The sequence below is a fragment of the Brienomyrus brachyistius genome, chromosome 10 (assembly GCF_023856365.1).
Source record: "Brienomyrus brachyistius isolate T26 chromosome 10, BBRACH_0.4, whole genome shotgun sequence".
Taxonomy (NCBI): Eukaryota; Metazoa; Chordata; class Actinopteri; order Osteoglossiformes; family Mormyridae; genus Brienomyrus; species Brienomyrus brachyistius.
In genome coordinates this window covers 27,934,989-27,962,978 of record NC_064542.1, presented here as the reverse complement: position 1 = coordinate 27,962,978, position 27,990 = coordinate 27,934,989, and the positions used below count along the sequence as shown (strand labels likewise).

General features: G+C 49.2%; 2 protein-coding genes across 3 annotated transcripts; one reads left to right on the top strand and one right to left on the bottom strand.

Annotated features, from left to right (window-relative positions):
* Positions 1–80: 80 nt before the first annotated feature.
* mcf2a (MCF.2 cell line derived transforming sequence a) lies at positions 81–23,499 on the top strand. 2 transcript variants are annotated; one of them, XM_049029306.1, is made up of 30 exons: positions 81–420; positions 3,304–3,372; positions 5,322–5,436; positions 6,146–6,236; positions 8,372–8,491; positions 9,181–9,297; positions 9,722–9,871; positions 10,329–10,450; positions 10,920–11,034; positions 11,432–11,551; positions 11,656–11,847; positions 13,141–13,326; positions 13,637–13,808; positions 14,696–14,772; positions 15,067–15,152; positions 15,258–15,324; positions 15,660–15,775; positions 16,013–16,082; positions 16,207–16,299; positions 16,419–16,511; positions 16,637–16,762; positions 17,015–17,236; positions 17,575–17,667; positions 18,618–18,696; positions 18,787–18,835; positions 19,720–19,829; positions 19,953–20,065; positions 21,141–21,253; positions 21,339–21,442; positions 21,549–23,499. In XM_049029306.1, the coding sequence occupies exons 1-30, from the start codon at positions 363–365 to the stop codon at positions 21,587–21,589; spliced, it is 3,279 nt and encodes a 1,092-aa protein (XP_048885263.1). In that variant the 5' UTR covers positions 81–362; the 3' UTR covers positions 21,590–23,499. The 2 variants fall into 2 exon arrangements, with proteins under 2 accessions (XP_048885263.1, XP_048885264.1); XM_049029307.1 differs by lacking the exons at positions 81–420; positions 3,304–3,372; positions 5,322–5,436; positions 6,146–6,236 and adding an exon at positions 6,492–6,758.
* f9a (coagulation factor IXa) lies at positions 23,034–27,816 on the bottom strand. Its single transcript, XM_049029308.1, has 8 exons — positions 27,493–27,816; positions 26,961–27,130; positions 26,252–26,276; positions 25,623–25,736; positions 25,408–25,539; positions 24,637–25,199; positions 24,423–24,546; positions 23,034–24,317 (listed from the first exon to the last, which is right to left on the bottom strand). The coding sequence occupies exons 1-8, from the start codon at positions 27,557–27,559 to the stop codon at positions 23,737–23,739; spliced, it is 1,776 nt and encodes a 591-aa protein (XP_048885265.1). The 5' UTR covers positions 27,560–27,816; the 3' UTR covers positions 23,034–23,736.
* Between the last annotated feature and the right edge of the window lie 174 nt (positions 27,817–27,990).

Below are 27,990 nucleotides of genomic sequence, written 5' to 3'. Positions count from 1 at the left end.
GCTGCGTGCTACGCTGTAGGCAGTGCTGAGCAGACGCACCGAGACCGAGGGGAGGGGGGAGGTGGAGAGGGAGGGTCAGAACCAGGCAGCCGGTGGAGCTCACGGTTAGCCAGACCGCTAGCGTTCCATGGAGCTGGACCCCCCCCCCGGCCCATGCAGGAGCTGTTCATCACTACGGGGGCAGAGTTGTTGGCGCTGTCTCGCGGACGTGTGACCCGTGTTTGTGCGCCGTCGCCGGCCCAAGGTGACTCCCCGGCCGCTCTGAGTCGGGCCCCAAACTCCAACCCAGCAGACTGACGGGGGGAGGGACATGGGCCCAGAATCCCCCACCGAATCTGGCAGCACCCGCATCCCACGGAAACATGGACGGTTACTACAGCCTTCTGAAGGCAGGGTCCCAGCTGGAGAACACCCTGCAGCGTGAGTAACACCCCCCCCCGCGCTCTGGCAGCCAGCTTTACACACATGCACATGCTAAATACCCATCATCCTCCTGTCTCCTGCATGCCAGAGAGACCAGCAGCTGAGACTTCCTGTCTGTGTCCTTCCTGTCTGTGTCCTTCCTGTCTGTGTCCTTCCTGTCTGTGTCCTTCCTGTCTGTGTCCTTCCGAGTTTGCATCCATGTTGCCGTTAATCTCGTGTTGTGGAGCCGCACAGCAGCCGTCTGCGTGTCTGGATATGATCTTCTCATGCTCATCCGTGTTCGGGGTCTCCGTTTGTGCGGATGTCAGTCTGGCGTCTCCTTGTAATACTCCCGCCCTTCACTCGACCTGTGACGCAGGAGTTTGACCCTCCCCCCCCAGGCACACTCCTTGTTGGTTAATAAATGTCTGAGCGATGGCCCATCTGCTTGGCAAGGAGGTCATGAAGGACACGGCAGGTGTTAGCCGTGTGGGATATTCCCTCACATCCACAGTCCAGGCGTCCTGCCTGTCAGGAAAACACACAATATCTACTCGGTTTTGTTTTCCCAGCACATGCAGTACAACAGCATTTCCCATCTGGGATTTGGTCATGCTGACCGAAAAGACTGCAGTATTGGTTGGCAGTGCCTTTCTTTATGGTCTAGCCTGCTGTCAAAGGGCCTTTGCTCTGGTTACATCCTAATAGCATCTCCTTTATCCACTGACTGTGCTGGGCTGGCTGCCAGATTGCATGTGCAGCTTCTCAGCATGTCAGATTACACCAGGCCTGTCCTGTCTCTACCTGGAATCGTACCCAACCTAACCTTTCGCATCTTTAAGACTCATTACCCTGCCTTGTCTCTGTGGTACTGTCTGGTGCCCTATATCAGAATGCACACAAGTGTTTCCTTGACAATGCGATGGAAACGTGCGTCATCATTGGTCAGCAGCATTGTGAGGTGGCAAACCCGCATTGGTGAAAATGTTTGCTGCTTTAGCTAGAAAGTGAAATCCATTGTAATAATTTACAGTAACTTTATACATCTTTATATTTCACTGTGAGTGATCCAGGATCCACATGCCTCTCACAACATGTGAGTCATGTTTGAAGTTCCTAAGGCACAGTGCTCTTCTAGAACCCAATTGTGTTAATCTATATCCTAGAGATCATCCACACACTGTAATACAAGCAGTCATCAACACATTGTTTCCATAGAGACCATCCACACACTGTAATACAAGCAGTCATCAACACATTGTTTCCATAGAGACCATCCACACACTGTAATACAAGCAGTCAACACACTGTTTCCATAGAGACCATCCACACACTGTAATACAAGCAGTCATCAACACATTGTTTCCCTAGAGACCATCCACACACTGTTCCCCTAGAGACCATCCACACACTGTTCCCCTAGAGACCATCCACACACAGTTCCCCTAGAGACCATCCACACACTGTTCCCCTAGAGACCATCCACACACTGTTCCCCTAGAGACCATCCACACACTGTTCCCCTAGAGACCATCCACACACAGTTCCCCTAGAGACCATCCACACACTGTTCCCCTAGAGACCATCCACACACAGTTCCCCTAGAGACCATCCACACACAGTTCCTCTAGAGACCATCCACACACTGTTCCCCTAGAGACCATCCACACACAGTTCCCCTAGAGACCATCCACACACTGTTCCCCTAGAGACCATCCACACACTGTTCCCCTAGTGACCATCCACACACTGTTCCCCTAGAGACCATCCACACACAGTTCCTCTAGAGACCATCCACACACTGTTTCCCGTAGAGACCATCCACACACAGTTCCTCTAGAGACCATCCACACACTGTTCCCCTAGAGACCATCCACACACTGTTCCCCTAGAGACCATCCACACACTGTTTCCCTAGAGACCATCCATACACAGTTCCTCTAGACACCATCCACACACTGTTTCCCATAGAGACCATCCACACACTGTTCCCCTAGAGACCATCCATACACAGTTCCTCTAGAGACCATCCACACACTGTTTCCCGTAGAGACCATCCACACACTGTTCCCCTGGAGGTCATTCACACACCATAATGCACTCCTTATACACACTACAGCATCATTTCTGTTTCACTCACTGGCAGAAATCCAGACTTCCAAATAGGAATCCTCATTTTCCATCCTGCTGAGGAAGGGTTCTGCTCTTGCAGTAATTAATACTCCCTCTGCAGTCCCGGTCCACAGATGGCAAGGCAGGGAATGTGGAGAGGATAACATCACAGTGAACTGTACCAGAACAGACGCCTTTACTGCACTATGGGCATCTGTAATTTTGCCTATTAACTGACGGTCAGTCTGTTCAACTGCAAAAATTTGACCAGTCCAAGAAAGTTTACATTTGTTTGGTAAAGCTTTTTTCTACACTTTCAAATAACTTTTCTGACACACAGGAGGCAATGGCAGCTTGGCAAAGTATCCAGTCACCCTGCGTGTGGCAAACTACTTTCTGCCATGATGCAAAGTTACGCCTGTATATGCCTGGAGAATTGCTGTGTCATGTTATGAATAATCTGATGTTTTTTAAACCGACACATGTATGTGACACATAACTGATGGCATACTTTGATCATAAATTCCAAAGCATTTTTGCAGCAATCCACTGTTTCAAATGAATGATTCTTTTCCTGGAACGAGCTAAAAATATAGACATGATGCTTTTTAATGAGTTGGTGTGGTATGAACACTAGGTGGCAGTGTTGTTTCAAAGCCCAAAACTATCTCAGTCATCATTGTTTACAATGACAACAAGGTGACCCTGCGGACATGAAGTAGGGCTCCCTCCCATAGCTTGAGCTAAGGATAAATCTTCCTTCATTACCAATTTTTTCATTTCCGACAGAGGTGACCGTCCCCATGAGTGTGAACGAAGTGGGTGGATACATCGAGAAGCAGGTGGCATATCTTTCAGGTGAGATAGCCTTAGGGTGTTTTCACACTTGGTCCGTTTTTTTCCTTTAACGCGAACTCATCATCTAGTCAGCATTTATATATGTGAACACGCCAAACAAACTCAGACCCCTTTGAAATGAACCGAACTGAGACCACATCGGGAGGCAGTCTTAGTCCGGTTCGCTTTTAGTCTTTGGCACGGTTCATTTAAGTTGTGCATTGTGAACACAAAGTGGTCCTGACTGGCTTCGACAATTTTTACCATTTAGTTTTGCCGTAGGCAGATCACGTGGTACAGTCCCGGGAAACAAGCAAAATCATATTAGTACGGAGCTTCTTGACATTTGGAATGAAGAAAACAGAAAACGCCAACTATCTACAACATACAGGAATTTGCATCCATTTTGCAGCCATCTGGTTTGAAGTGAAAACTACCCAGAATCCAGGTCTCCATAAGAACTCGCATTGTGAACACAAAAAGAACTGAGTTCCCTTTCTGTTGGTCCACTTTTGGAACCACTTCTAGAGGTCTTAGTTCGGTTCCTTTAAAGGAGACTATACTGTATGTGAAAACACCATTAGTTGACACAGTCAAAGGGCTCCAACAGGAACTGGATCTCCTGCTTTCTGCGCAAGTGCGTGCACCAGAGTGGCAGCTTTCCTTTCGCGTCCTTGTAGTTGCACAAGCTGCAGTAATGAAAGAAGCAGAAGACAGAATGAAAATTGGGGAAATGAGGAGGAGTGGGGAAGTGAACGGGGGAGGAAGTAAGGGAGAGGAAATAAGTGAAATGAAGACACGAGGCATTCACAAGGAGGAAACAGGGAAAAGGGGAGGAAATTAGTAGGAAACAGGGCACCCACAAGGAGGCAGCAGGGAAACAATGAGGAGAAAAAGGGGCACCCACAGGGAAATGAGGAGGAAACATGGCACTCATAGGGAGACAACGGGGAAGCAAGGGAAAAATGAGGAGGAAACAGGGTATTCACTGGAAGAAAACAATGAGAAAATGAGGAGGAAAAAGCGCACTCACATGGAGAACACAGGGAAACAAGGGGGAAATTAGGAAGTGTTAGGGTTATTCACATGGAATCAGCAGGGAAACAAGGCGGAATTAAGAAGGAAGCACGCCACTCACATGGACACAACAGGGAAACGAGGAGGAAATGAGGAGGAAACAAAGCACTTACAGGGAACTTCTCAGGGGCGCCTATTTAGCGAGCTGACGTCACTTGTGCACAACAGGGACAGCGCAAGACAAAGTGAAATTGGCTGGCTCATGCCTTCTGCAGTGCAGCACAGAACAACTGTGGGATGTGGGGCACCAACTTCTGGAGAGAGTGCCAACTTGCCTGCCAGTTTCACTTTGCCTTGGACAGGGGCACCATGCTTTCGCAATGTGGGGGGAGGGGTACGTTGTCAAGGTTAGGTTAGCGCAGTGTAACAAAAAAACGTAAAGTGAAACGGCGACCAAAAAGACCAAAATTTCAAAATGAGAAACGATTTTTAATAGAGCCTTTAAATGTTTTTGTTAATCATGATTAATCGCATATACACATGCACTTGGTGTACCATAAAAAAAGTTCATGTACATTGATCAGTAGTGCATGCCACTCACAATGCAACGGTCACGGCTTGAAGTCCCTGGGAGAACGCCTAAATTGTAACCCTCTAGTGTAAGACTTCAGTAAAAACCTCTGAAATTGGGGTATCAAAATTAACACAGTTCAAAGACATAAAAAGGTTCTATGACTTCAAAGCAACTATAATAAGATTTAGATGTCGTTCACGCAGAATAGCTGACAGTGAGTACACTCGTCATCTACACCCCGTACACATGCTGCACCTTTAATACTCCTGCAGCGAGTGACTTGGAGGGGGCGTGGAAAAGGCTGTCGGACGTCTGTTCAGTTAGTTTCTTCTGTTATGAACATACGGATTGTGGCTGAATAGGTAATTTCTTTTCCTAGGGGGACGTGGGGAAGACTCCAGCGTGATCATCACCCTCCCAGAATGCTCTGCGTTCAGCGACATTCCCGAGGAGGCTCTGGCCAAAGTGCTGACTTATCTCACGCTGATCCCTCGGTGTGTGAGATGTTCACTCCACACACACGGCTTTGCCCGTGATCCCTTCGCCCTCCCCATCTCTCCCTGCATTGCGGTTGACTCCGTCTCTATTCTGTATGCCTCACACGCAAACCGACTTGACTTTCGACTTAATAGTAAGATGACTTATTATTATTATTGATAATAATAAAAATAATTATATATTATTAATAATAATAATACATATATTTTGAAATGACATTGATTCCACATCATACAAAAAGGTTGATACAACGTTACTCTTTCACTTTATATTGACGTTGAATCAAGGTTTTGCCACCATCTATTTTTCAATATTGAAAATCTGACCAAAAATCAATTCAGTTTCATCGTTGAGAATTTAACACTGACCATAATTCAACGCATTTAACTAATAATTCAACGTTGAAACAATAACATGATGCTATCTGGGTAAGTTCACCGGGGGGTAAAATACTTTGGGCTAGACTTAAAATACTCGAGGCTATAGCCCCCGAGTGATCCGACTCAACGACGCCTATGCTGTCAGTTATGTCGGGAATCAGCAATGCAGTTTACGTACAGCGTAGCTTAATTCGTTAACATTTCACACTTAATATAATTTTAAGCTTCTTTTAGACACCGTTGGTAACTCTGAGTCTTTCGATTTGCTGTTAACATGCAGCTTATTATATGCAATTAACGTGATATCATTCATGGCCATGTGCAGAAGGCGGCAGCCTGGGGTGAAGTTCATCATCATCCTGGACCGTAGGCTGGACACCTGGAGCGCCATTAAAACGGCCCTGGCGCGGATCGCGGTGAGCTTCTCTCGGCCGGCATCACATCCATGCGGGTCGTTCTCCCAGGGATTTCAGAAAAGCTGCGGTCCCTATTCGATTATTTCTGAATGTTTCTGCAATCCCTTGCAGGGAATCAGTATCATATGAATCCGGGGTTTTAATTGATGTTCTGACGATTCATTCGTGTTGTGGTTTTTAATTTCACTCTCCTTCAGTCATGCATTTCTAGCAACATACAAAGTCTTTTTTTACGGATCCTGTTTATTTTAAAGGCAGCGCGTCTCTGTGCAAACAGCGCTGTCTCTATAGCTCTGCCTTTCTGGCGGCGCTGGGGGTCTGTTATCCGCAGTGACAGTGGGCATCCCGTAAAGGTGACGCCGCACCTGCGCTGGATGACGTAGCTTTGCCGGCCGGGGGGGGCGGCGGTCTGTGGGCTCACACCCGCATAAGCGCTGCGGCGCCGGAACCGGAGCCGGCCGGGGGCACAACGTGGGGAGCGAAGCCATGGCGGAGACCCGCAGCCGGAGGCGGAGGACCGCGGTAATGTGCCATTGCATCTCGGTTCGCTTTAAGCGGTTCGGTTTGTGTTGGGATTGAGACGCTGGACCGCGGCGATGCTGGTGCAGCGGGATCTCAATGTCACAACCGTTCGATGTTCGCGACTGCAAGCCTCCGCTCTTTTCCATTAACATGGGAGCACATTTATAGGTCTGTCGTTGCGGATTAGCGAATTAGAGAAGAATTAATTAGAAGTGGCCGCTTGTTTACATCGATTGAATATATGTGCAGAAATACTTTTGATGCAGAGGTTTACCATGTTAATGATGATGTCTCTAAATTGCAAACTTATGAATAGTCTGACTTTGCTGTCATTTTTGTTTTTATATCACAATAAATACAGCGATAAACGGACGAAACAAAAACGGGAGCATTAGCTCTAATGAAGTCATTTGAACGTTTGTTTGCTTGATCTGTGATACTGTTATTTTACGAGTTGGCTGATGGTATTGCGGTGGGTTGATATTTAATAGCAGATGTCGGTGGAAACTTAAGATGATTCACAGCTGCGTGTCTTTGTAGACATCTATGTTGTGCAGTAGGCTGTGCCCTGTCCCTCCTGAACAGGGAAGGACAGGACTTGACATGGGACTACTGGGGGTGGTGGGTGGTCTTGCTACAGATGCAGATACCCCCCTTAGAGGGGAATGATCTTCTGTGTAGCCCTGAGCTTCAGGTGAGTCACTTCAGACTGGCTTGTGACTGCAGGAAGACTGAGCTGATATACCAGGTACAGCGAATATGGAACCGTGTGTGAATCTGCACATATCTGTCTTCAGACAGGCATGAACTTTATCGTCAATGCAAAGCATGTCAGACCTTCAGGGACGCAGTGGAGACCACATTCAGTGGAGAAACAACATATTTGCCCCAAAATCAATTTCTCTCTCTCTCTTTTTTTTTGTCTGAAATAAGCAGTGAAAACTGGCAGGTATCTTCGGGAATAATGGCAAGACTGAAAATATGAAGCAGGACTTTTTGTAGGTGTTTTGTTGGTGAAATGTTAAGGCAGTAATCGCTGGCTGTCGTTGTTTTCGACATGCCAGTATTTGAAATGTACTCGAGCTGTTGGGTTCGGAAGGACAGCAATGTAGATGTAGTGTAGCTTCTGAACACCACAGGAAATGTATATAATACATACTTTTCCCTTAAAAGGTGTAATTTTGAAGCTCATCTTGTGCCTACAGTGTAAGAGCTTCCCATTGAAATGAGATTAGCGGGGTTCCTCTCAGCTGTCAACAAATGCTTCAAGTTCTATTCATCCGGGTAACATCTCACCTAGCTCATCGGCCCACTGACCTGCTCTGCCTTCATTGGTTATATCTCAGCTGTGGTCGCTTGGTAACATGAGACACTCCCAGATTATGCTCTTTGTCTTGTAAGAATCCGGTTCTCGTGGTGTTTTGAGTAGCTGTGAGGTTCTTACAGTTTTGCTTTTGCTCCTGTGCTAATTTACACGTGTTACTTGGCTCCCATTAGAAGCTTCTGTCCTCACTGGCTACATGACAACTATATACTTGTGATTTTTGCCTTGCATGTGCTTTGGACAAAAAAATAAATAAATGTCAAATGTAGGACCTTCTGCTCTTCTCCAGGCCTCCTTCCCAGGGAATCTTCACCTTGTCCTGGTGCTTCGACCAACCAGCTTCTTCCAGCGAACTGTCACGGACATTGGTTTTCGCTTCAGTCAGGAGGACTTCATGTTGAAAATGCCGGTAATTTGGAAGGCGCCCTGATCAAATTGCCCATTAGTTAGAATTTTAGAATTAGATTATTAATTCTAATTATTAGAATTAGAATTTTAGCACCGATATTAACTCTGAATCCTGGGCAAAAAGCAAATCAAGAGGCTGATTAATAACCCGAAAAAAAAGACGTGTTTTAGAGGGGTCTTAGTACTATCTGTCCATTAAGGTTGTTCTGTGGGTAGTTGCCCAGTCTTGGACATATTGCCCGTAGAAATGTCATGTTGCTCTCAAATATAATGGGAGCGAATGGCATTTGTGTTTCTGTGCGTCAGAAAAATATAGTTGCAAAATTCAACAGCAGTGTTTCTTACTTGGTTACACAAGATAATCCACACCAGACTTTGTAGTAAACAGTTTAATGTACAAACTGTTTTCTTCTACCGAACTCCGTACACCAGCTTTATAAATGTGCTGAAGATACGGGGATGGGCACCCTGGCGATATCTTCTGTACAGTGATGAGATTAGGTGGTTGATGATGTAATTCTTCTGTATTGAAGAATCACTTTTGGATGTGTACAGGATGTGATATGTTGAGACTAAAGGGCCATAGGATGAGGGAGGAGATAGAGAATTCCAAAGGATCAGAGGAGCTGCGATTAAGCATTGGTCAGCTGTTTGGCCTGGGCAGCTATAACCTTTCTCTCCTCCTCTCAGGTTGTGATGCTGAGTTCCGTTACAGACCTGCTGCATTACATTGACGAGACACAACTGACGCAAGAATTTGGTGGCTCGCTGGAGTATAGCCACAGGGACTGGCTCGTCCTGCGAAAGGTACCCTGGGAGTGCGAATGGTAGACGCCAGTCTACTGGCTATTTAGGGGAGTGCCCCCTACAGGCCGGAGTTTGAAAGCACGTTGTCTTTCGGCTAAGCTCCACATGACAGGTACCAGCTTCTCCAGTAGCCCAATTCCCACTAAAACCATTAACCCCAGTTCTGACTCATAGGGAGTTCTATTGCAATTCTAGTAACTCTGGAAGCAGCCGCATTACAGATCCCGCTCTGCAGATGTTTGTTAGTTGGGTTTCATGTTAGACTCCTATTTTTTAGCTACCCCATATAAAATCACTGTTCAGGCACTTCAGATGTTCTCACCGATGTTCAGGTAAACACGATGGGGGCCGTTTCTGAGGTTGGGGGGGTGAGGTTCCGCCACACGCCTTGGTGATCGCTTTTGCTTGGCTGCCCCCCCCACAGGCCATAGAAAATTTTGCGGTCACTGTGAAGGAGATAGCTCAGATGCTGCAGGCTTTTGGCTCGGAGCTGGCCGAGACGGAGCTGCCAGATGAGGGCAAGTCCACTGAGCTCCTGCTCATGTGCCACATGGACAAATACAGGAAGCTGAAGGTACAGTCGCCGTGTTAGAGAGGGCGAACATTTGGTGGGATTATGGGAGTTCTGCATTGTCGATCTGCACTGACTACAGTCAGAAATGACTTGTAGCCTCATTCTCGTTCTACGCACAAATTTCCTGTTATAAATGACTATACGACAGCGCTGCTTAATTCTCAAACTTGATTGGTCAGCAGGGTGTTGATTGATTTTCTATAACTGCACACAAAATGCCAGGCAGGCAAATCTCAGTGGTAAATCAATACATTACTGTAATTTTTAATTCTGACTAACATTACTTAAAATTACAGTAGTTGAATGCAATTTAAAATTAAAGGAAGCTAAACGGAAATGTTAAATCATCGGTGCTATACTTATTACATGACATCACTGCCTATGTGACTGAACCTGGAGCGTCACACTGGTGAGCATTATGTTTGCCTGTGAGGCCTTCCTGCCTGTGACTCTGCAGGGTGAGATACGTTCAGTGATAAGGGAGGCGCATCATCTGCTGTCCAACCTGGAGGCCTCAGGGTTGCAGGAGGATCTCCGTAATCGGTGGGGCTTGAGCCAGGACTGGGACACTGTGCAGAGGTATTAAAGATGTAGACATGCAGAAACACAGGCGGGTTCAGCACATAGACATACAAAAAGACATAGACAGGTTCAGAGACATAGACATACAGAAACACACAGACAGGTACAGACACATAGACATACAGAAACACAGACAGGTACAGACACATGGACATACAGAAACACAGACAGGTACAGACACATGGACATACAGAAACACATAGACAGGTACAGACACATAGACATACAGAAACACAGACAGGTACAGACACATAGACATACAGAAACACAGACAGGTACAGACACATAGACATACAGAAACACAGACAGGTACACACATAGGGACATACAGAAGTAATCACACATTCTGGAATTCCATAATCCTTTTTGGGCAGGGCATCTTTAACCCCTGCTGCTGTTACTGTGTGTGTGTGTGTGTGTGTGTGTGTGTGTGCATGTGCATGTGCATGTGCGTGTTTGTTTCCAGGCTCCTGGCCCAGCTGCGTGACATGGAGATGGTGTTCGACGGCTTCTTTGACAAACACCACCTAAAGCTGCACCAGTACCTGCAGCTGCTGAGATACGAGCAGAGCTTCCAGGAGGTGCAGTGTGTCCGTGGTTAGCGTTAGTAGGAGGGGCTTCAGTGACTACGTCTGCAGCTAGGATGGAGGCAGAGGTGGAGAGTTCAGGTCCCGAGAGTACAGCCAACCAGTTGAGTTTAAAGAGTCACAGTCACAGAGGACTCAACTGGTTGGCTGAAACAAAATCTTGGTCTGGATTTATACTCTCTGGACCTCTGGGTGAGGGGGTAGTGTTAGCGTTAGCCTGCTAATGATTAGCATGGCACTTAGAGCTTGCTTATAATCTCACTGCCAGTGAACACATCTTGCCAGTTACTAAACCCCACTACACTGATTTCACACCTGTAGCTGAGGGGGATTCCCTGCCCACCTGTACCCGGCTGCTGACTGCGCAGATGTATGTTTGATGTATGTGCAGAATAGGTATTCCCTGGACAAGCTGTCTGCGCAGGAGCAGGCTCTGTCCGGCACGGCAGACACACTGCCCAAGACGGAGGAGCTCATCAGAGCTCTGGATACCTTGGAATCTCAAGCACAGGTCAGTTTCCACCCTGGCTGGGTGAGCTGGCTGATGTATTGTTGTAATACATCATGTACGGGCCTGGGGGCAGTGTCTGGGCCTGACCCCAGCCATTTTTCCAGGAGGAGATGAGTCGGATCCAGGTCACTATCTTGCATGGGCACCAGCTGGTGGCCAGTCATCACTATGCTCTAGAGCTCATTGTCCAGCACTGCAAAGAGCTTCGGCACCGCTGTGACAGGCTGAGCGCCGCCCTACTGACCAAGCGGGCAAAGCTCAGCCACACCCGCGACTTACTGCTGCAGCTGGAAGAGGTACGGAGTCACACGCATATAGGCATTAAATCCACATGCTAATTCCACACCTGTACAGTAATGTGTGTTCTCTTGCGTGTATTTTCATGTAATTTCTTTAGCTTCAGAGGGAATAATAATAACAATAATAATACGACCAATAGTAGATGGTGGCTACATAGCAGTGATGAACAAACTGAAAAGAGTGTGAATGACAGATTTCCAGGAGTTCCATGTGGTTTAGTGCGAATGGGAGTGAGCTGGATGCATATCAGTGTCAGTGCTAGAAGGAGTCCATCTGGAGCTCAGGGTGCGTGACAGTGTGACAGCATAAGGCACTATCCAGCCTCTGTGCAGGCTTCTGCTTCCAGACCGGAAGCTGCCACATCACCCGGCAGGCTGGAGGAGGGTAAAAAGGTGCCACATCACCTGGCAGGCAGGTGGAGTGTAAAAGCTGCCACATCACCTGGCAGGGTGGAGGAGTGTAAAAAGCTGCCACATCACCTGGCAGGGTGGAGGAGTGTAAAAAGCTGCCACATCACCTGGCAAGGTGGAGGAGTGTAAAAAGCTGCCACATCACCTGGCAGGGTGGAGGAGTGTAAAAAGCTGCCACATCACCTGGCAGGGTGGATGAGGGTAAAAAGCTGCCACATCACCTGGCAGGCAGGTGGAGTGTAAAAGCTGCCACATCACCTGGCAGGCAGGTGGAGTGTAAAAGCTGCCACATCACCTAGCAGGGTGGAGGAGTGTAAAAAGTTGCCACATCACCTGGAAGGCTGGAGGAGTGTAAAAAGCTGCCACATCACCTGGCAAGGTGGAGGAGTTTAAAAAGCTGCCACATCACCTGGCAGGGTGGAGGAGTGTAAAATCTGCCACATCACCTGGCAGGGTGGAGGAGTGTAAAAAGCTGCCACATCACCTGGCAGGGTGGAGGACGGTAAAAAGCTGCCACATCACCTGGCAGGGCGGAGGAGTGTAAAAAGCTGCCACATCACCTGGCAGGCTGGAGGAGTGTAAAAAGTCCATGTCAGTAGGCTTCCTGTGGATGCTGGTTGTGCCAGCCACACACCCTGTGAACACCCTCACACTTTAGTATGAAACACTGTCATTCACAGTTTACTACAGCTATTGATCCACTGTTCACTGTTTCCTCAGCATATTCAGTCTTATTTAGTCACGTGACTGGACTGTGTGCCACCCTGGCTGAATGTCATGACTAAACCGTGTATCCGCTTGGCTGAATGTCATATGAGCGGACCGTGTTCCGGCCTGGCTGATTGTTGCATGACTGGACCATATGCCCGTCTGCCCCAGGTGTTACATTGGTGTGATGAAGGTGCTTACCTTCTGGCTGGTCAGCTTGTAGAGGACTTCCAAGTCAGGGAAAGTGCCCTAGCTGCCCTGAAGCAGCTCGAGAAGTTCCTGGAAGGTGCTCCAGCTCCTCTCAGCCTCCACGATCTGCCTGCTGAATGTCAGTCTTTCCTGACACCCCCACTGCAGGTACAACCCTCTTTTACCTACAGGAGACAGTGATGTGTGGGGGCATGTGTGTGTATCTGTGTTCCTGTGTGTCTATGTTTGTAGGTAGATGTGTATATGCGTGTATATCTGTGTCCATATCTGTAAGCATGTGTGCATATGTCCTCTATGTATATCATTGTCTCGCTTGATGAGTATAGTCAGTGTCATTATCTGGAGCAGGATCTAGACTCTGAACCGCATCCTGAACCTGACTCTGAGCCCCAATCTGAACCTGACTCTGAGCCCCACTCTGAACCTGACTCTGAGGGCCGCCGACTCCCTCTCCCAGGCCCTGGTTGAGAAGGCCCACAAGAAGCTGATATCAGTCCAAGGGCTGATTGGGACCCGGCAGGCCAGCCTGAAGAAGCTGGCCAACAGGCAGACCCGGCCCGTCCAATTGGTGACACCTCGGCCTGAAAACCCGGGCCGGGCCAAAAGTGCTCTTTTCTCTCCAAAGCATGGTAAGAGCTGGGAGCCCCCCCTCGCGCCGGAGCATGCCTTGGTGGTAATAATAATAGTAGGAATAACATAATAACACATTATAATAATATATTTTTATATGTCTGTGTTTCTGTGTGTATGTGTCTGAGTCTGTGTAGACTAGGTTTATACATTGTGGGGAGCAAATGTCTCCCACAATGTGATAAAAAGTCCAGGAATCCACATTGTCCAGGAATCCACTTAGATCTGTCAATGCAATCAAAAAAGTAAAAATGCCAAAAGTCTGTTGGTTACTTATAGTTAAAGGTTAGGGCTGGGTAGGGGTTAAGGGTGTCGTGATTGGGGCTGGGGGGGTTTCCCCTTAGTAATGAATGGAAGGTCCCCTTTTACACAGGTACACCAACATTGTGTGTCTGTCTGTCTGTCTGTCTGTCTCATGTATAGATTACATTGTGGGGACCAAATGTGATACAAACATATTATTTTGATGTTGTGTGGACCATTTTTCCGGTCCCCAGGAGAGGAAACTTGATTTTATAATATGCAATCAAAAAAATGTATTTAATTTTTTTGGTTACTTATGGTTAAGGTTAGAACTACGTAGGGCGTATGATCGCGGGTATGTGTGTGTCTGTATGTGTGTGTGTGTGTGGTTTGTGTCTGGGGGACAGTACTGTTCTATACCCCGTGTTCCGTGCCTTGAGCTTCAGGCTTCCACTGAGCCTCTGTTGGCATTCAGAAGGTAATAATGTGTTTTTTGACATGTTCCTCTAGTCCTTAGACCCTTAAAAACGTTACTCTCAGTAGATCAGCAGTCGGTTTCCTGCGGGCTTCACCCTGCCTATGCAGCAGCTCTGGAGCCCCTCTGCCCTGGTGTCTGTCCATCACTAGGCCCCGTTTCTTTTAGGAGTCGACATAAAGTTCACCTTCGACCTGTCTCTGCCGGGCAAGCGGACAACGAGAAAAAGCCCCACCTCCAGGAAGGTAGGACCCAGCGCTGACCATTTGGGGGTGTGGCTTCTCTGTAAAGCCCCTCCCACCTCCCAGAATTCCTTGCTCTTTATTCTCTTGCACAGCAAATACAAATCTTGGCTCAGAGTAGCCCATTCCAGGGAAGGCTCTCCTTATCCTGTATCTGTGACCAGATATGATTCCATGATAAGTTTCCATCACGTCTGCTGCATGTTATAGATGGTTGGGGCACACTGGGAAATGATGTTCTCTCCAGAGAGCGCTCTAAGGTGATGGTCGTCACTCTGCATCGCTCCGTCTGTCCAGATAGAGGTGATCCATGACTACCAGGAGAATCCCAGCTCCGGATGCAGCAGTCCAGAGGGGGAAGATGCATCTGACCTCCTCAGACGGTGCGTCGCTGTTCCCGCCTCCCATACGGACATGGCTGTGCTTGCCAGGCTCTGCCAGTCGTGATGTCCCTCCCCCTCTCTGCCTTTGTCCCCCTTCCTCCTCAGTCAGGTGATGAAGGAGCTGGTGGAGACAGAGAGGATCTACGTGGATGAGCTGCTGTCTGTACTGCTGGTAACAGCTGTAGTATTTAACCTCGCTGTACTGATTCAGTCGCATGTCCATCACAGTAACGTTTGGTTTTCCTTCATCGTTTTTGGACTGTTACCAAAATATGAGTAAATAAATGTTTTGCTGCTGGAATCCATATGCTGGATTATTTGATGATTTTCCCATCGGTGGCTATGAATGATGCAGATTGTTGGAATGGGACTTCACTGTGGTGTGTGTGTGTGTGTGTGTGTGTGTGTGTGTGTGTGTGTGTGTGTGTGTGTGTGTGTGTGTGTGTGTGTGTGTGTGTGTGTGTGTGTGTGTGCGCGCGCGCGCGTGCGCTCATGGTCACTCTGCAGGGCTACAAAGCGGAGATGGATAACCCTGCTCTAGCTGACCTCCTGCCCCCTGCCCTACGCAGTAAGAGGGACGTCCTTTTCGGCAACATGCCTGAGATCTACAGTTTTCACAGCAGGTGAGGCTTTGCACTCTCTCTCTCTCCTGTCTTGGTGTCGGATGCTGTTGGGATCAAATGGAACCCAGAAACAGCTGGACTCCACCCCTTGGGTGTGGTAAGACCAGGATAGGCTTGCAGTTGGTTTTGACAGAAGTGACACCATCTCTGATTGGCTCGCAGTTGGTTTTGACAGGAGTGACCCCATCTCCGATTGGCTGCCACCATGTGACTCTGCCCTCTTGTGGCGTTTTTCAGGCTCTTTCTCCATGACCTCGAGAGGTATTTGGACTCCCCAGAGGGTGTGGGGGCATGCTTCCTGGAAAGGGTGAGGCAGTGGGGGGGGTAAGGACGGGCTTTACCAGAGAGTGGAACATGCTACGTGTGCGTGTCTTCATGTGGTCGTGTATTTGGGTGTGTTTGGGTCAGACAATGTGTCTCTGTGCTTCCAGAAGCAGCACTTTCAGCTCTATGAGCGCTACTGTCAGAACAAGCCCTGTTCCGAGTCCCTATGGAGGCAGTACTCTGACTGCGCCTTCTTCCAGGTACTTACTGCCTTACTTTTAATTCAGTCATTTTGTAACAACACTGCCACACAGTGGAAACTTTTGGCACTGCACCAATCACTTTTTAAAATGTTGTTTGGGTTGATTGACATGTACAGGAATGTCAGAGGAAGCTGGAGCACAAGCTGGCCCTGGATTCCTACCTACTGAAGCCAGTGCAGCGACTCACCAAGTACCAGCTGCTACTGAAGGTAAGGCCTGGACATGGGGGGGGGATCTGTGTGTCATTGCTGGAGGTGTGATGAAGGGAGTCTGACAATAGCTCTGTCATTATGAGAATGACGCAGAGGCTGTTGTTGATGCCACTCCCCAACAGGAGCTGCTGAAATGCAGTATGGGCTGCGAGTGTGCCCCTGAACTGCAGGGGGCGCTAGCGGCCATGCTGGAGCTCCTCAAATCAGTGAACGATTCCATGCACCAGGCAGCCATCACAGGCTATGAGGTAAGGCTGATTCACCCGCATGCAGAGAGGGGAAAGCCCTCCTCCCACAGCAGCCCAGATGAAGCTGCATCAGCGTCACAAGCTACATCTGTTTGGCTGTTTCAGCCTAGCTAAGACCAGGGGAGGGGTGTCCTGCAGGCTCAGGGTGCTATAAGCACGGAGGCAGAGTCACACTGTAGTGAGGGTGCAGTAGAGATGAGCAGGTCCTGGCACCCATTTTGAGGTGGAGGCATTTCCTGTGTGCTCCTCCAGGGGGAGCTGGGCCAGCTGGGGCGGCTGCTGATGCAGGGCCCCTTCTGTGTGTGGCCCGGCCGGCGGCGCGGCCCGACCCCCATGAAAGACCTGACTCGCTTCAAGCCCATGCAGCGCCACCTCTTCCTCCACGAGCAGGCTCTGCTCTTCTGCAAGCGGCGTGAAGACCACGGTGAGAGCAGCCAAAGGACCCCCTCTTACAGCTTCAAACACTGCCTCAAGGTAAGGGGAGAGTGCACCGGGGGTTTGCTTGGTTTTGAACCAAGACCCCTGACTTGGTCCCCACCTTGGGGACACTCCCCCCAGAGAATTTTACGGCCCCCTTTTTCCTCTCTAATTTAATAGAGTCATTACAGGTCATCATAGCTAATGACAGGTGTATGGAGGACTTTGAATAAAAATAACAATGTCAGTAAGTTCTTATTAACCACCGTGGCAGATCTGATCGGTGGGTCGTAGTTATTATTACAGGGAATCGCTGGGGGGGGGGGGGGGCGTTGACAGCTCCAGTCAGAGGCTCTGCTGAGGGCTTTCTGCATGTTTCCCATGTTTGTTTGCAGATGAGTGCAGTCGGCATCACGGAGAACATCAAGGGAGATGTGAAGAAATTTGAGATCTGGTATAGCGGCCGGGAGGAGGTTTACGTGCTGCAGGTGAGGGCAGGATCTCATGTTTTAATGCTGTCCCCTGTGTTTACACTACCTCACTGTGCTGTCCCCTGTGTTTACACTGTCTCACTGTACTGTCCCCTGTGTTTACACTGCCTCACTGTGCTGTCCCCTGTGTTTACACTACCTCACTGTGCTGTCTCCTGTGTTTACACTGTCTCACTGTGTTGTCCCCTGTGTTTACACTACCTCACTGTGCTGTCTCCTGTGTTTACACTGTCTCACTGTACTGTCCCCTGTGTTTACACTGACTCACTGTGCTGTCCCCTGTGTTTACACTGTCTCACTGTGCTGTCCCCTGTGTTTACACTACCTCACTGTGCTGTCCCCTGTGTTTACACTGTCTCACTGTGCTGTCCCCTGTGTTTACACTACCTCACTGTGCTGTCCCCTGTGTTTACACTGTCTCACTGTGCTGTCCCCTGTGTTTACACTGTCTCACTGTACTGTCTCCTGTGTTTACACTGTCTCACTGTGCTGTCCCCTGTGTTTACACTGTCTCACTGTGCTGTCCCCTGTGTTTACACTGTCTCACTGTACTGTCTCCTGTGTTTACACTGCCTCACTGTGCTGTCCCCTGTGTTTACACTGCCTCACTGTGCTGTCCTCTGTGTTCACACTGTCTCACTGTACTGTCTCCTGTGTTTACACTGCCTCACTGTGCTGTCCCCTGTGTTCACACTGTCTCACTGTACTGTCTCCTGTGTTTACACTGCCTCACTGTGCTGTCCCCTGTGTTTACACTGTCTCACTGTGCTGTCCCCTGTGTTTACACTGCCTCACTGTGCTGTCCCCTGTGTTTACACTGCCTCACTGTGCTGTCCTCTGTGTTCACACTGCCTCACTGTGCTGTCTCCTGTGTTTACACTTTCAGTGAGCTTTCACCCTCTTTCTCTGTGTTGTCCTCTATACCTGCACTGTTTCTTTCTTCCTAGGCCCCAACAGTGGAGATAAAGATGGCCTGGCTCACAGAGATCCGCAAAGTCCTCACCAACCAGCAGAAGCTCCTCACAGGTTCTCCTTGTCTGTTATGATGTCATACATACTATGTATAGTCACTTCCTCCCCATGTTTTTAACCCTTCCTTCCCCCTCTTCCTTTCAGGCAGTCCCGTTTCAGATCGGGGCCAGCTCTCCCCACCCCTGTCCAGCAGGTGAGCATTAACAGCAGCTGTGCTCCTCAGTGATCTGCCCGGAGACTCTCCTGCCACGCCTCGTCACGCTTTGCTTTGCAAGATCTTGCTGGCCTGAGGTGGCACCAGATTCAAATGAACACGTTAAGAACAGGCTGCAGCACTGGTGGGAGGTTTATGTCATCAATCAGAAGCAGCATGTGGTTGTGAATGAGTCACCCCAGGTGATGGAAGACTGAGCAAAACATGGTGAACCAGTGAATTATCATGGGGGGGGGGGGCGGGGGGGGTGAAAGATATGATGGTGTGCAGCAGGTCTCTGGAGGAGCAGGTGTGTGGAGGAGAAGATGTGTGGAGTACTAGATGTTCTTCGCATTGGTTTCTAGGTAGAAGCACCTCACGTAAGGGCAGTCTGTAAGTGCTGTGTGAGACACTTAGTATGACAGCCCTGATGGACTAGTGTGTCTGTCCCCCTAGTCCCAGTGACGCTCCCTGACAAAACCAGCAGACCTCCAGTATGGAACGAGACTCGGGTCTGATGTTGGACCCTTACCACACTTTTCTTTGAGAGCACCCTACACTGGGTGCTGTCACCGTGACCCCCCCTCCCCTTCCATGCCACCATAATACCACCCACTCCCACCCCTGTCCCAACCAGACCCAATCCAGAAAACTCATTCCTTGCCAGAAAGGCAGCGTCTCCTGCCCTGGGCATGATACAGGTCTGCTGTGAACATGGCTGGTAAGATGCAGCTCCCCTGCTCAATGTGACAGACTCGTGAGAAACCCGGACAGAATAGGAGACCCTCCATAGCCTCAAACTGTGACACTCCTGGTAAATGTAGCCCTATGTCATGCTACTCTGGGGCACCGACTCCACGCTCCACGCATGTTCTTCCCTGCAGCCCCCTGCAGAGGACGTCACCGAGCTCCGAGGAGGCGGAGTCTCGCCAAGCCAGCCCGGTGCCGGTGGAGCTGGCCCAGTCCCCACCTCGGCGGCACAGGCATCGTCGCAGTGAGTCCAGTCCCAGCCACACACTATTCTGCCATTTTGCTATCAGCTTAGATAATAATGTGCTAGAAAGGTGTAAAAACTAAGTGCAGCAGACAGATGGCGCTATCTGTCCCTGTCACTCAGGTTGGCCTGGTGCTTCGAACAGCGCAGACGCCTGCGAAGACCTGGATGAATGGAGCGCAGCCAACAACCTCTCGGTGCTGTCAGACACAGAGGAGGAGGACCAGGGCTTGCTGGTGAGGAGCTACCGGGGGCTGCTGGGAAGCGAAGTCCTTTTTTTTTAAGTGAGGCTGTCATCATGTGCCTACTGCACTTGAGTTTTGACATGGGGGTGGTTTTGATAGTTTGAAGCCATCAGCCAATAGCATTCGTCGACAGAAACGGCCATGAGCCCGCCCCCAAACTACCACCCCATGTCAACACTCGAGCGCAAATATTTTTTATAAAAAACACTTTGGCGCAGAGAGCAGCCAAAGGGAATGCATTTGGTGGAGGATAACTATGAAAATAGAGAAGGAAAAAACATTTGAGAAGGAAAAAAGACAGCTTGAGCATGATATTGAATTGAATTGAATTGATTTGAATTGAATTGTGTTGAATTGAATTTAATTCCTTTGTCATTGTACACAGTACAATGAAATTCAGTGTGTGACTCCTCCATATAAAACTATTAAAAAGTATGATAAAAACATAAAATATAAAAACATAAATGCAATGTACACATGCATATCGTGCAAATGATTCATAAAATGGGTCAGGTTTTGCAATTCTATGGTTGTAGTGCAGAGTTCACAGTGAGGTAATTGTGAGTACAAAGAGATCTACCAGGGGCACTCACCAGTGGCGTACTTACGAGCGTGAAACGTTTAAACTTAAATGTAAGCAGGTTCATATTTTTCATGTTGCGTTCTATCGCCCTCTAGTGATGACATTGATGTGATGCCACTCTTGCCAGGTGGGGCAGTTGTTAGGCTCTGATTCTTTGGCTGTTTGCAGCCCCTAAACCTGAATGCTATTATGCTGTTGAACATTTCCCTCCTTCCCCACGTTGCAGTTATTTTAGATGATGTTTTTTTAAATTGCAAATTTGCACTGTGGTTACATAAAAATCTGTTGGAGACTCGCCTCCTCGGACTCGAACGTGCCCATGTGGCTCCTCGTAGGATTAATGCGCTGAGCCTCCCATGAACATCTGGCTGGCATCTGGCTGGCATCTGGCTGGCCTGTCATTCCAGTGCCAGTCCAGGGGGTCAGAGTCCCCACAGAGCTCGCCTCCTGGCCCCACTCACGCTGCTGCTGCTGTTCTGACAGCTCCCAGGCAGGTACAGGGCCCAGATGGACTCTCAGAGGAGTGAAAACCAGAGCCTGCTGGTGAAAAACGGTGACATCATCCAGCTGCTGCAGGAAGACAGTGAGGGTTGGTGGTGAGTACTATGGCATTATGGGTAAAAGGGGCAATCTTCAGGAGGACTCTCCCATGACGTTTTTATTGTTGACTTTTTCTTTCAGGCTTGTGAAGAATTTAAGTCGCAAACTGGCAGGCCACCTTCCAGTGAGTCACCTTCATGTCATTCTGGGCCTGACCAGCAGGGGGCAGTGCAGCAGGCTGACTGGTAATACTGTATAGGAATTAATTATTTTTTTCCTGTATTTTTTTCTTAATTTATAAATTCCTGTTTTGATTTGTGTCCTTGTTCTTTTGTTTTGCCACACCATTAGACCCAGGAAACGTCAAGATCAGAAAGCTGAGCTCCCCCTGAAGGCCCAGCCACACCCCCCGTCACCCGTCTGCTCCACCCACGCTGCCCCGACACGTGCTGCCTATGAACCCCTGCCAATACCCTGATACTTGATCATTGGTTGGAAGACCGTGTGGGCGGGACTGTATTGCTGGGATAGCATTGGCTGACGGGATCAGGAAGAACATCCCGATGGTCTGAACAGGCGTTTTTGCAAGTAAAAGTGGAATCTGCTCACAGCAGTGGACCTGAACTGAGGATGGAGTATTACTATCTATCATGACAGCTCCTGTTGACGTCTGTATATGTGTGGCACCCACACCAGGCCACGCCCTTAAGCAGAAGCTCCCTGCTATGGATGTGGGGACCTGCTGTAGTACCACATGCTCTGGACTATTTAAACTGCGATTCTTATTCTCAAACAGCTTCTAACCACCATCTAGCTAAAATTAGGATTTTGAGGGCTTTTTTCGTATCCCGGATCCTCCGCCCGTCCTATAACAAGCAACGTGAGCAGGTCACTCAGAAGAGACATGAACGCCAATTTAATAGATTTACAATTAATTAAAAATATTCCATCTATTTTTTTATGTGGAAGAATGTCATCATATATACTGACATGAACAGAGGTTTTATAATGAGAAAGAATTTCTGTCTGTCTATCTGTCGCTCTGCCTCTCACACATATTTGTTTACATTTTTTTACATTTATGTTTATCGCTGTCTGTCACTCTGCTTACATGTCTGTCAGTATCTGTCATTGTCAATGTCTGTCTGACTGTCAAGGTTGGTCTCAGTCTCTGTCAATGTCTGTCTCTCTCTGTCTGTCAGTGTCTATCTGTGTGTCTGCCCGTCTGTCTCTACCTGTCTTAGTCAGCACCTGTATCACTGTCTCTCTGCATACTGTGTCTATCTGCTCATTTTCTGTCTGTCTCATCTGCCTGCTGTCTTAAAAATATGAGGATACTGAGGCGTCCAGCATGCTCTGCAGACCATAATATTCCACCACGGTCTCCAGGGCCTCATTTTTATGAGTTGTTTTGCTCTCTGCCGTTAGACATGCCTAGGTGTTGCCACTTGGCGCCCCCATGTGCCAGCTTCTTGCACACTGTCAGACCGGTAATCCTGCATGCTTTGTGGCCTGTTCTGGGGTGGGGGGTGGGGGGGTGAAATTTCAGTTCTATTTATTTTCCCATGTGACACTGGCCCTGTGCTGTCACGCTTCACCTTGCTTAGGGAACCTAGACTCACCACAGTCACCATTTACTACACAATGGCCTTTCCTCTACAAAATACTCACAAATGCTTTGCACTGATTTTAACATGTGAAGCGATGGCTTCTTTGGATGTAAGTTTTGTAGGAAACGCCTGAGCCATATGCAGCTCTGTCAGCCGTCAGTATCCCAGCGCGCGAGACCACATGGGAAGCCTGTGAGGAGCATGCAGATGGCAGCTTCAGTCAGACTTCTATTTTAAACAGTCAGATTTTATTTATTAAAATTCATTTCTACAAGCAAGTTTGTCCAAAAGATCTTTATGGCAGTTTAATTTGCGGAGGAGAAAAATGGGAACGTAAAATGTACAAAATAACGTGTGGCTGAAGGAGACGATGAGATCCAGGCTCCCAACCGCACGTCTCCGTCTGTCTGTCTGTCTGTCCGTCCATCCGTCTGTCTGTCTGTGTGTGAGTCATTTGACAGTAGTAGGTGTCTTTCACAGACCCTCATTCCAGTATGTTCCACGCAGTCACTGGGGCCTTTTGCTAACAGGCAGAAGCAGGCCTGAAACTGATAGCCTCATGTTTTCACTCCCACAGTTGATGAGGCTGCGTGGTCACATCCATCAGTCACTGTCTTATTTCAGTCATGTTAAATCATTACCCCTGTTACAAATCGAATGTAATTTAAAACAAGAATAAAAGTATAAAATACTTTTCCTGCTGTGTTAAAACCATAACGCTTGCGGGTCCCACGGGGAGGGACAGTCCAAGGCATAAGCAGTTGCTTTGGGCTCAGCAACCACCAGGCGGCACCCAAACTGATCAGTAAGTCTGGGTGCGAGGGAAGATGTCTAGGTTAATCAAGAGTTGCTTAGGACGCTGAATAGGGTTGGGCTGTCTCTGTACACAGGTTAAGTTCAGATGTGCCCCCCCCCCTTAAAGGGTGGGGTCAGAGCCTTGGGGGGGCGGCAGGGGAGTCCTGAAGCCCCATGACCTGAGCGATCCAGGGGGAGTAGTAGGAGACCCGTGTGTACACACCATACTTTCCTTCGGCGCCACACTCCTCGCCCCAGCTGACGATGCCGGTGAGGAACCAGGAGCTGCCCCTCCTGCTAGCATACGGCCCCCCGCTGTCACCCTGGCATGCATCTTTGGGCTCGTCGGCAGAGCCGGCGCAGAACATCTGGTGCGTGATGCGTTCGCTGCTGCTGGCCTTGCACTGCGTGCGTTCCACGAACGGAAGGTCCACCTTGCGCAGGACCGGAGATGTGGCCCCGCCGTACTTCAGCCGGCCCCAGCCGCTCACCCGGCCTCTGGGGGCGCCTTCCTGCAGGAGCCACTCTGTAAACGCTTGGGGCCCCAGGCAGATGGGTCTGACCGCCTCTGTGAGCCTGATGGACGTCTGCGTACGCAGCAGTGCGATGTCGTGCTTGTAGCGGCTCACAGTGGCGTTGTACTGCGGGTACAGGAGCCGCTCTGCCACCCCCACGTCCTGCTCAGTTCCGTCCCGCTTCTTCAGGTTGTGCTCCCCTGCAGGGGGTGATTAATAGCAGGGGTAAACTGCCCATCTCCAACCGGAGATCTTCAGTAGGCAGCGAAGGACCTGGGCTACTAGTATATTGGCAGGGATCTCACCTGCTCTGATGAAGAAGGGCCCCATTTCCTCTGAGAGACAGTGAGCCGCCGTCACCACCCATCTTTCGCTCAGGATAGAGCCCCCGCAGAAGACTGTTAGGGTTTCCTGGTCAACCAGCGCCACCTGGTGGGGGAAGCAGATAGATGCATCTGCGCTGGGAAACATGCTTTTGCTGGAGCAAACGCTCAGTCTGAGCCCCACTCTCTGCCTTACCTGCCAGGGAATTTCCCCGGGGATCACCTCGTAGCCCCCCACGATACGTGTCCTAACAGAATCAGTGTCTTGTTCTGTTGACGTGGGCAGCTCTCCCTGGATCTCAGGTGTGGGTTTGTTGCCCACAACAGTTGGTCTGTTGAAAGTGAGAATGGTTTTGTTGCCAACAGGTGTGGGACTGCTGACCACGGGGGCAGGTTTGCCAGCCACAGAGGTGGGGTTACCAACCACATTGGGCGGGCTGCCGGCCGCAAGGGTGGCGTTTCCAACGACAGGGGTGTGATTGCTGGCCAAAAGGGCAGGTTTGCCATCCACAGGGGCAAGTTTCCTGAACCCAGGGGCTGGGCTGTTGGCTACTGGGGCCAGTTTGACAACCAAAGGGGCGGGATTTATGACCACAGGGGCGGGTTTTATGACCACAGGGGCAGGTTTGTTTCCTGCGTTGATGACACCACGGGCTGCGTTAGCCTGCTGTGCTGGCTGAACACCATCTTGGGCTTTCACAGTCTGGCTGTTCATGGTGGCCATCACTGCCATTCCAAGTGTGCCACATGGCGCGTCACCTGACAGATAACAGGAAAATCAGCTTTGTGGGGGACCCTGCACTTGGACGTGGCGTTAGCATGCTCCGAATTCCTCAGTTTGCATAGACAGGTGTGCAGACGAGGTCACTGTGCGTGCATCAGAAGGCTGCAAGTCCTGAAATAGGCCATGGGCCCACTACAGTACCTGCTGACACAAAGCATGATGGGAAAGGAGGCAAAAGGGCACCTTTTGGCTCACAGGTAGCTCCATCCTGGCCAAGCTGGTACCCGGCTGCACAGGTGCAGGTCCTGCCTCCACTCACATCTATGCAGAAGTGTGTGCAACCACCATTTTTCACATTGCACTTCCTCACCATACCTGCAGGACCAACGACAGTCATATTCTCCTGATGACAGCTTGATGCCAGTGCGATGCCCCTCAGCCCCAGTGCTGGCACTCACTGATCTCACAGTTTGTACCCATGAATCCCGCCTGACATAAGCAGGTGTAGGAGCTCACGCTGTCTACGCACTGGCCTGCATTCCGGCAGGGCGAGGACTGACACTGGTCACCATCTGAAAGACAAGTTAACCAGCTCAAAGATACACTGCAGTCAGCTCACAGACTGATACAGACACACTGCAGTCAGCTCACAGACTGATACAGACACACTGCACTCAGCTCACAGACTGATACAGACACACTGCACTCAGCTCACAGACTGATACAGACACACTGCACTCAGCTCACAGACTGATACAGATATACTGCAGTCAGCTCACAGACTGATACAGATACAATGCAGTCAGCTCACAGACTGATACAGACACACTGCAGTCAGCTCACAGACTGATACAGACACACTGCGATCAGCTCACAGACTAATACAGACACACTGTGGTCAGTTCACAGACTGATATAGACACTGCGTTCAGCTCACAGACTGGTAAAGATACACTGCGGTCAGCTCACAGACTGGTGAAGACACACTGTGGTCAGCTCACAGACTGAAATCAGATGCACAGTGTGACACATGAAAACACTGCAGTCAATGTGCTAGTGGCGAAATTGTTGCTGCATAAAAGCTCACCTTCGTACTTTGCCCAGAATTCCATCTGAAAAACCAAATGCAAACACACTGATTACTAACACACAGCAGACAGATGAGCACAGGGACCCCAAGGCCGCCCCCCTGGTGCGGGTCGATCTCTGGACTGCACGTGGCAGGAGCGGGTGATCCCTGATAGCACTGCTTAGTGTCCAGCTGAGTTCTTAAGTCATTTGAGCTGTTAACTGAGTTATATTTGATCATTAGGATTTAAGTCACATAAGTCAAACTGTAGGAGTCTGAATACTTTGATTTTCTGACTGTTTTTGTAAAGGCATATGTTGGAAAACATTCAGATGCTCACTCTCAGGAAAAAGGGTAAAAATTTGTACCTTTGCATGTCACTGAGAGTGTACCATTGTAATTGTACCTTTTAAGAAACAGAAATAGACTCTGAGGAACATTTCTGTACCACTGAGGGTACATTACTGCTGTTTGTTCCTTTGGGATGTTCCTCAGAGTGCATTTCTGTACCTTAAAAGGTACAAATACAAGGGTACAGCCCCAGTGACATGCAAAGGTACAAACTTTTACCCTTTTTCCTGAGAGTGTTACTGTTTCCGCTGTTTCTCGCTAGTGTGTGCTGGGTGGATTGGGTCTTAGGAAAGGCAGCGTAGCCTGTTACAGTCCTGCCAGCGCACCCTGCCCCCCCCCACAGATGAGTATGGCCGGTGTTTTCCCGTGTGCCCACCGTTTTCTCCACGTTCTCGAAGACCTCCCGCGCCTCCTCCCAGCTGCAGCGCTCCTCCATACACTCCCGCTCCAGGTTGCCCTTCCGAAGCTCCTCCAGACCTCCCGTGTTGAAACGTCGCTGCCTCCTCAGCACAGAGTTTGCTTCGTCCTGGGGCAGGAGCACCGCAGCTGGAGCAGTGAGACAGGGGGAATGATAGAACCCACACTTTCAGCGTGATGGGATATGGACCCCTAACACAGTCTGGTTCTTGCATGGATCGCAATATAGAATTCTTCTGCAGGTTCAAAATGGGTCCTGTTTGATTTCTGGGTCCCAACTGTAAGACAAGGGCTTGTGAGATAAGTGCAGGACAATAGGAGTGAGTGTGGACAGCAGTGTTATGACCCATATCCCTGTTCTGCTGGTCTTTTGAGCAAAGGACTTAACCTGGATTGCTTCACTAAAATATCCAGCTGTGAAATGCAGTAAAAATAGTTAGTTGCTTAGGATAACCATCTGGGAGGATGGAGGGTTAGGGTAAGGGACGTACCTGCACAGCTCAGCCAGAAGATTTGCAGGGAGAAGCAGGCTATGAGGAGAAGATCCACTCGCGACATCCTGCAAGCCGGGGGAGCTGAAATATGTCCCGCTGTTCTGGCTCCAAAGTGCACCCTATAGGCTTTTGTGTTTATACTGGACAGAGGTCATTGTGGGGGAGTGAAGGGGGAGAGGGGCATCCTCGATTAGCTGTCCATCTCGCAGCTAGACTTAAAGCACAGGTGATGAAGTAGCTTCTAAATATCTTCAGTTCTGTGCAGGGGTCCTGTTGACAGTTTTTGTGTCTCTCCTACATCTGCCTTCACTCTGCAGGTTTTAGAAGGTTTTCCCCAGTTGCTGCAGTTGGGCAACGAGTAAATATTGACATTAGGTGTCCTTTTGCCAGAATAAACAAAGACGATGTCCATTTGCCCAGCAAAACCCAGGAAACTGAATGATTCAGAGGTTCTATTGACCAGTCATTTCCCCTTCATGGCTATTATTTTCTGCA